This window comes from Myotis brandtii, unplaced genomic scaffold (genome assembly GCF_000412655.1).
Source record: "Myotis brandtii unplaced genomic scaffold, ASM41265v1 scaffold460, whole genome shotgun sequence".
Taxonomy (NCBI): domain Eukaryota; kingdom Metazoa; phylum Chordata; class Mammalia; order Chiroptera; family Vespertilionidae; genus Myotis; species Myotis brandtii.
In genome coordinates, this window is record NW_005367588.1 from 158,166 (window position 1) to 166,806 (window position 8,641).

The 8,641-nt window shown below is 55.3% G+C and overlaps 1 protein-coding gene across 1 annotated transcript in view; it reads right to left on the bottom strand.

Moving 5' to 3' along the window:
• The window catches only part of TMEM241 (transmembrane protein 241), a 48,867-nt gene that overhangs the window by 9,377 nt on the left and 30,849 nt on the right, over positions 1–8,641 (bottom strand). Inside the window, 2 exon segments of the mRNA XM_014547005.1 lie at positions 5,786–5,879; positions 7,691–7,760. Of these exon segments, the coding sequence (XP_014402491.1) occupies positions 5,786–5,879; positions 7,691–7,760 (164 nt within the window).

Sequence of the window (8,641 nt, forward strand, 5' to 3'; positions counted from 1 at the left end):
TTTATTGATTTTTTACAGAGAGGAAGGGAGAGGGACAGAGAGTTAGAAACATCGATGAGAGAGAAACATCTATCAGCTGCCTCCTGCACAAGTGGATGTGCCTGCAACCAAGGTACATGCCCTTGACCGGAATCGAACCCGGGACCCTTCAGTCCACAGGCTGACGCTCTATCCACTGAGCCAAACCGGTCAGGGCTTCATGATTAGGCTTTAAAGTGCACTCTTTCCACAGGAAAGTCACTCACCGTGCACTTCGCTGCAGTCAGCAACCTGCCCTCCCAGCCCGTTCCAGGGCACAGAGAGGCAGAGCGACAGCCGAAGGGAGAAAACACAGGACGGACCTGCTCCCGGGAAAGCCAGGCATTCACGTGAGACTCCAAGTGCAACAGGAAGAAGGGGTGCGGACTGTGGAGGACGCTGACAGCGAACAGGGGGGCCTCCTCCTCCGAGATGGCTTCACCCCAGAACAGCAGCAAGTGTCTCCCCACCCAGGACGGTGCGGAGACGGTGAGACGGGTGGTGACGAAGACAACAGAGAGGGAGACTTGCAGCACGGACACTGGAACCAGAACGGCACGGGGATGAGCTGGCCGTGGAGGCCGCCGCACACCCGTGGCGCCCGTACTCTCCTGTGACCGTGTAAGGAGTGGGTGCTGACTACGCTGCGCGTGATCACTTCACAGGGCACACACACATCGCACCATCATGTCACACACCTGACACTCAGCGCTGACAGGGCCGGCTCAGCCACTCCGCTGCCTCAACTCAGAGCCCCCCCTTCAAAGACACCGCCAATGTCCCCCAAAGTGTACAAACCAGTAACCTTAAAACCCCGCTGCACACACAGCTGCTGCGCAGGCAGCACACCTGACCGTGTCGGAGGAGGGCCTGGGGCGGGGTGAGGCCCCCCGGCTGCATCATGGAGGGAGGCTTGTTCACTCCCACAGGCCGAGAATCCCGTCACACGCAGACACCACGCCGCAGGGCCCAGCCACACACAGCCACCTGGTCCCGGCCTAAAAGACGCAGCTCTAACTCCACCAAGTCAACAGACACTGCAGGCAAGGACAGCAAGCTGCTTCTGAGGGTCACAAAGGAGCAGAGGAAGCCGCTTCCTGGGCTGCCACTGCCTCCGGGAGGCGGTGGAGCGACACTGCATTCGCCTGAAGGAGACTCTGCCCTCTTGGGGAGCAAACACTGGGTCCTCAAGAGCCGGGCGGGGGCCGGAGCTGCTGTCTGGGGCTGCGTCTCTCCTGGTTCAGCCTCGGCCTCAGCGCACACGCACTCGGGCCTCGGCTGCCTCTTCCCCTGACGCGGAGAGCTGCCGTCCGCCTGAAGGATGAGACAAGACGCTACTCGACACGGGAAGAATTCTCACCAGAAAGTAGAGCTGCTGGAGCAACCCACCCGCCAACACGTCTTCCTTATGCGTCTACACATCATCGCTTTTCTCTTACACACGGCCACTTTTTTCCTGCAATGCTTTTCAGCACAAGTGGGAAGGGACCCCGAGATTTTATGCAGCTGCGTTAGAGCTCACTTTACCAAAACAAAGGAATTGAAAAAAGGTTGCTAAATATTGTTATTTCTAGCTTCTTAGAAGGCCCCTCAAAATCCCCAGGAAGAACAGGAATGACAGTGATGCCGACACAGTGACCTCGAAGGCACTTTTTTCCTTGCTGAGCATGAGACCCAGGGAAGAGGCAGCGAAAGACGAGGAACAGAGAGAAGCAGGGATGCCTCCTCTCCAAACTTGGACGTGACGACGCGGACTGACACCTCCTCGGAAATGGCAGAGCATGGGAGCTTCTGGGATGAGGAAGGTGTCCCAGGCCCTTCTGAACGGCCTCTGCCTGTGTATCTACGAGTTTTTCACAGAATCCAAATTCTCCTCTGGGGCCAACGGAGCGTCCTTCCGAGTCACGCTACACACTGGCGCCCGCAGTCCCAGTGACATCACGGGGAAGTGCTGCGTTGCTATGTGCAACTATGCTGGACTTCAATGTCAGCACGTCTGATCTGTAGGTAAATGCATGTCAGGATGGGTAAATATTATGCCATTGAGGGTCACAGAGTTTATTTTTAAATAGAAAAGAAAAAGAAGAGAGGAAGGAAGATTGTTTGCTGTACTGAGGCCAGAAGAATCCTTAATGGCTCATTTTATTCAATCCTTCACATTTAGGAAGGATTAAAAATCCTTCTACTTTTTAAAGAAATATATTTTTATTCTTTTTTTTTTTTTTAGAGGAAAGGAGAGGGATAGAGAATTAGAAACATCAATGATAAACATCAGCAATCGGCTGCCTCCTGCACGCCCCCTACTGGGGAGCAAGCCCGCAACCCGAGCATGTGCCCTTGATGGGAATCGAACCTGGGACCCTTCCAGTCAGCGGGCAAATGCTCTATCCACTGAGTCAAAGCAGCTACCTTCTTTTATTCAATCTCTCTCCCATTCCCTCTGACAGCTCAGTCTGTTCCATGCATCAATGCCCCTGGTTGTATTTTGTTCATTAGATTTCACATGTAATTGAGACCATATGGTACTTGTCTTCCTCCAACTGGCTTATTTCACTCAGCATAATCCTCTCCAGGTCCCTCCATGCTGTCGCAAAAGGTAAGGCTTCCCCCTTTTTTACAACCGAGTAGTACTCCATGGTGTAGATGCACCACAGCTTTTCTCCACGCATCTGCGGATGGGCACTTGGCTGCTTCCAGATCTTGGCTGTTGTAAATGCTGCTGCTATAAACATAGGGGTGTGTATATTCTTTGATTGATGTTTCAGGATTCTTAGTCCCAGAAGTGGCAGTTCCGTTTTTCATTTTCTGAGGAAGCTCCACACTGTTTTCCAGTGGCTGCCCGGGCTGCTTCCCACAGTATTGGAATCTTCAACTCTGACTGTTTCTCCTTCCTATTCTGTCACTTGTTGCTTCGTACCTGCTCCCCCACAGTATTGGAATCTTCAACTCTGTTTCTCCTTCCTATTCTGTCACTTGTTGCTTCGTACACTTTGGGCGGCTGTTGTTAGGTGTGATGTTTATAACTGTTCCATCTTCCGAACGTCTTAACCCTCTGTCATCACTAAGTGTCCTTCTCTAGTGACAGTTCCTGTCATGAAGTCTGGTTTGATAACAGAGTCACTCTGGCTGTAGTGTGGCTGCTGTTTGCATGGTTATGTTTTCCATCCTTTCACTTTCAACCTCTGTGTCTGAATCTAAGCTGTGTCCTTACAGACAGCAGACAGCTGGGTCTTGCTTTTTTATCCAGACTGACAATCTCTGACTTTTGAGTGGGCTAGTCTATTCCCATTTAATGTAACTATTGATATGACTGCTAGCAACAAATCCCTGTCTTTAATTGCGAATGTCTTTCTTTCTCGTTCATATTTGAAGGATAGTTTTGCTGTGTACAGAATTCCTGGTTGGAGATTTTCTTTCCGCACATTAAATGTGTTATCCTCCGCTGTTTTTTATGAGAAGTCATCCATTAATTAATACTATTTTTTTCTACCTCTCTTTCCTCTTCTTTTGGATTTCTTATTATATCTACGTTGCTGTGGTTGATGTCCCACAGATCTCTAAGCCTCTGTTTATATTTCTTCAGGGTTTTTTTAATCTTTGTTCTTTAGATCGAAGAATTCCCTTTGTTCTGCCTCCTGGGTCATCTCACATCTATTATTGAATAGAATCTGTCATTTCATGTCAGTTATACTGTCAACTCCCGATTTTCCACTTGGCTTTCTTTTTCAAAATCATTTCGGTCTCTTTATTGAGATTCTGTATTGTCTTTCCTTGAATTCTCTGAATGTGGTTTCCTTTCTGTGTCTGAACATATTTAAACAGCCGCCCTGCAGTCTTTTCCTGCTAAGCTGCAAATCTGAGGATGCAGAGACATGGTTCCTACTGACTGACTTTCCTGGCATAAATCACGCCTTCCTGTTTCTCGGAAAGCATCTAATTTTCTGTTGGACACCAGACACTTGACGTAACACACGGCAGCAGTTCTAGGCCTGACTTCCTGTGGAGCACTGTTGTCGGTGCTGTCCTGCTCGCTCAGGAACCTGCCTGGACTGAGTCTGTAAGATCCGTCTCCCGGTGAAGGTGCAGCTCTGAGGTCTTCACCACTTTTCCCATGTGTGTTCTCCAGCCTGCTCTTCGGGGTCACCCCCCGCCCCGCCGTGTGCACAGCCTGCTTTCCTTGGGGTCACCCCCCTCTCCCCATCTGCACAGCTTAGAGTTGTCGTGCTCACATACCCGGAGCCGGAAAGACTTCTGCTTCTGGCTGTGAGTGGACGGGGTGCACATCAAATCTCAGGGGGCTCATGCCGCCCGGCCTTCCCTTGCTGCTGGCTCGCTCCCATCCCGTGAGTGCGCTCGGGCTCTGCGGGCAGAGTGTGGGGGCTCCAGCGCACGACACCTCTGTGTCTGGTGCACAGACAGCCTGGGCACATGCAGAGCTGTCCAGCCCCTGATGGCCCTCTCACCCCCAGAGCTCCCCATGTTCCCATAGACCACTGTCCACCGCTTGTACCACAGAGGGCTGTGAGCTCAGGACAGTGGGGCCACTGGCTCTTCTTGCTCATTTACACTGACACGGCCATTTAACTGAAAATACTGCGCATGGAAGTCTGGAAGCACCAACCAGGCTGCTGGTTTTCGCAGCCGCCCGCTCTGGTTCCACTATCACACGGACAGAGCTGCGGAGAAGGCACGGGAGCAACCTCAGGCAAGAACACGCCACCAGCGCTGCCCGACCCAGAGCTGTCGCTCTCAGGGACAAAGCCTCTCCTGTGCCGCGTCCTGTGGTCTGTTTGCCTCGCTCTGGCTTTCTGGCTGACGTGGGAAGGCTGTGTCCACATGCTCCCCCGTTGCGGGAAGTCGAATCTCAGCCACGCTTCCCGTCTGTGGGGTCAGAATTAGTCATGCTCTCCCTCAGGAGACCACACAGGTGAAGAGGCCACTGTGAAGTCTCATTTCAAAGACATGCCTTTGTTTTCGGGGAGGGTGGTGGGGCGACCAATCAACATAAAGATGATAAGGGCACCTGTTTCGGTGGTTATTTCACTCCATCAAGTTCATTAACAACGGCCACTCCTTGCAGGCAGCCCCTGCGGGCAACACGACGGAACCAAATGCTCCACCAGGAGGACAATGATAAGGGCACCTGTTTCAGTGGTTATTTCTCCATCAAGTTCATCAACAACAGCCACTCCTTGCAGGCAGCCCCTGAGGGCAACACGACGGAACCAAATGCTCCACCAGGAGGACGGCCCCCAGGATCTCCGCGCGGGTCCTGGTCCCACAGCTGCTCCTGCTCCCCCATCTGTCTCCTCTCTCCCAGCTCCCTGCTCACGCAGAGCCGGCCAGCCAGGTGCCCGTGGGCGGTCCTACCGTAAGTCACCCTTTTCCGTCTTCATCCAGTGCCTGGTCTGGGCCCCCTGCCTTCCTCTGCCGCCTCTGATGTGAGACCCCTGGTCAGTTGGGCTCTGGACACTCACGGCCCAGGAAGGGGTCAGAACGCCCCGTGCATCCAGAGGCCAGGCTCTTAGGAGAAGCTTTCGAGATGCTGTTTGTTTGTTTATAAAACCTCCCGTGTTCAGATGGGAAACCAGGGTCAGGAGAGCGAGGGGGTCCCCAGCGCCCCTGCCAGGAGCACGAGGAGGAAGCGCAGACATGGACCCGAGTGGGGGTCAGGCGAGGGCCGGCGCCCAGAAGGGACTCGGTGGAGATACCCCTGACAGTGCCAGCTCTGGTCCAGCCCAAGACCACTCCCACCCTCGTCTCTTACCTGAGCCAGGAGCAGCCAGGCCGCACACTGCCCGGGGGCCACCAGGCTCTTCAGCTTCACGGCGCTGAGTGTGACGAGGAACCCCAAAAGGCCACTGGAAGGAGAAGCCACCTGTGAGTGAGGCTTGTCTTCTCGGAGCCAACAGGGAACTATTTCCTGTTACACTTCACCAGTCACTTTCTAATTGTCACACACCTAGTGCACCTGCTTCCAGTGATCTCTAGATTTAAAAAAGACAAGTTAAGACCCAGGAAGCTCTACTTTCCTCAGGAGCTTTGAAGAGAGCATTTACCAGAGGTGGGGAGGGGGCACGGAAATGTGGGAGGGCTGTTACATCCTGACCGAAAGAAAGGGGGGCAGCACCTCCCGCCCCCCCGCCCCCCATTATGCTGGAGCTTGGTGCTTGCCAAGCAGCTTCCATTTCTCCCAGCAGAACACAGGCAGGGACAGATTCCCAAGGGAAAGCACCACCTGAGGGCAGAGGGTCTGGGTTCGAGGTAAGACCTGAAAGGGGAGGGCTGGCTCCCATGACACGTCCCCAAGCGAGGTCACCACACAGCAGCGGCGCTCTAGGAACGAGCCTACCCCAGGGGTGACCGGCACGCGCCCCCACCCTGGGGGCCGCACGGCACTGACACGGCCGTGGTCGGGGAAGCAGTGGCCGCACGAGAGCCGTCTGCAAGGTCACCATGTGCCCAAGTGCAAAGCAAAGGGAACGCCCAGCAGCATGATGGCTCCTCCTGACATTGGGGGGCAGGGGCTGGGGAAGGGAGTATGGCAGGGGCCCATGACGGAGGCCGACTCCGCAAATAAGCGCAGTGCGGGCGGAGGGCGGCTCGAAAAGCAAGAGACACGCCTGCAGCTGTGCCCCAAACTACGGGCAGGTCTGGGAGTTGTGCCATTGGCACCCACAGGGCCCCGGGTCCCACGCTGCCCTCTGACCGTGTGGCAGGCGCTGGTGGTGGCTCTGACCTGACTGAGCTCTGGGAGGGCGGGGCCTGGCCTTGGCCGGGACTCTCTGGAGCACTGGCTCACGGCCTGCAGGCATTGGACTCACAGGCGGCCGCAGCAGGAACAACGATGGCCATCATTTACGGGCCAGGCACAGGCGCAGGCATTAGATTCCCTCTCCAGTACACACAGCCCTGCACGGCTATTTCCCTTTCTCCAGACAAGGAAACGAAGTGAGGGCAGGGAGAAGCAGGATCATGCGGCCAAGACACGCCCTCAGGGAGCACGGGCTGGGCCTCACCTGGGTCGGCTTTCCCACCACAGCCCAGGGCACGCGGTGAGCCTGCCACAGAGACCTGCGCCTCCAGTGCAGCGAAGTCAAGCGGGGGGTCGGGGGGGGGGTGCGGACAGGGAGACAGGACGGCGCACTTAGTTGGTCCACATCCCTGAGTGCTTCCCAGGCCCATGTTCCAGATCACCTCGTCCAGCCAGCTCCTACTCAATGGTCCCCACAATCTGTCTCATAACCTTGGGGTTCAGTGGAGGTTTTTTGTGTGGTTTCTTTTTTGGAGGCTGCCCTTCAGGAGCAAGAGGGAGCCAAGGTGGAAGTGGAGAGGGTAGGACTGTGGACCCCAATCTTCCCTTGAACTCAACTAGCTCAGACTAACGTTGAAAGAATTGTTTGTGGAGAGAAAATAAAGTCGGGAAATCCCAGCTCTTGGGCAAGTTTGGAAACCACTGCTGGAGCCTGAACACTTCCACATGACAGGGGTCCTCGAAGGCCCAGGCCAGCTCTGAGCACCCGAGGGTGTTCAGAGCACCCCACCTGCCCCCGCCACCGCCCGCCCACGCGATGGGTAACCGCCAGTGACCTTGGGCTTCGCCGAAGCGAAGACACAGCTGGGAGCACAAAACAGGAATGAACAGTGCGAGGATTTCGTGAGGTCAGATTACCTGGCGCAGCAGCTGCCGTGGAATCTGTAGACATACAAGAAGGGGAAGTCCAGGGCGCGGAGGAGGTCACCTGCAGGCACAGCGAGGGTGAGACGGTGGCCCGCGCCCGCGCCCACGGTCCCAGCAATGTACGGCCAGGGCCTCCGCCCAGCCCCCGAGCGAGGAGCTGCCCCGCACTGAGTTCACACCAGCTTCCCTAGGGCTCCTGTTATGGCCCTTTCTTACAATAACAATAACAGTCTGTAGGGATCGCCCCTGGCAGGACCCCTGCTGGAGCTGTACACATCACCTTTCTCAGGGCCCTGACAATGTAACGTAACCCCCCTTTGCCTGGAGCTCAGAGAAGTTAAGAGATTTGCCCAAGATGGCACCACTAGAGCTGGGAGCCACAGCGGGAACCCCTCCCTGCAACCCTGGATCCTCCCCTTCCCCAGCAGCACCCTGCCCGCCCGCGGCAGAGGGGGCACAAAAATAATCCTCTTTTCAAAAGACTGTTCTGTTCTCTTCCGCCTCAGACCTAAGACCAGACTGAGAGCCACCTGACATCCTCTTCCCTTGTCGTGTTTAATGACGGCACCAGCGCAGGGCCAGGCCGGCCGTACGCACTCATTTTAGGTGCCGGTCCAAAGGGCACATGTATTTCGCGTGAAATCAGCTCATTCTTTTAGTCCCACTTGGTGCGAGAGGAAATAATCACACATACGGCTGCTTCCCTCTCTGGAATTTGAACTTGGTCACAAACAAGAAGTCAAGAGATTAAAAAAAAGCAGCAAGTTTTCCAAAAACGTCCCCAGGAAAGGAACTGAGCATTTCCACAGCCGACGCTCATCCTTCCAAGCTGGGAGTCTCGGAGCGCGGGAGGGGCCGGGCCTTCAAGCCCTGCTCTGCTGCCTCCTGGTTCTGAAGCCCTGGAGCTGGGGGTGTGGGAGGTTGGGGGGCTGGAGGGAGACT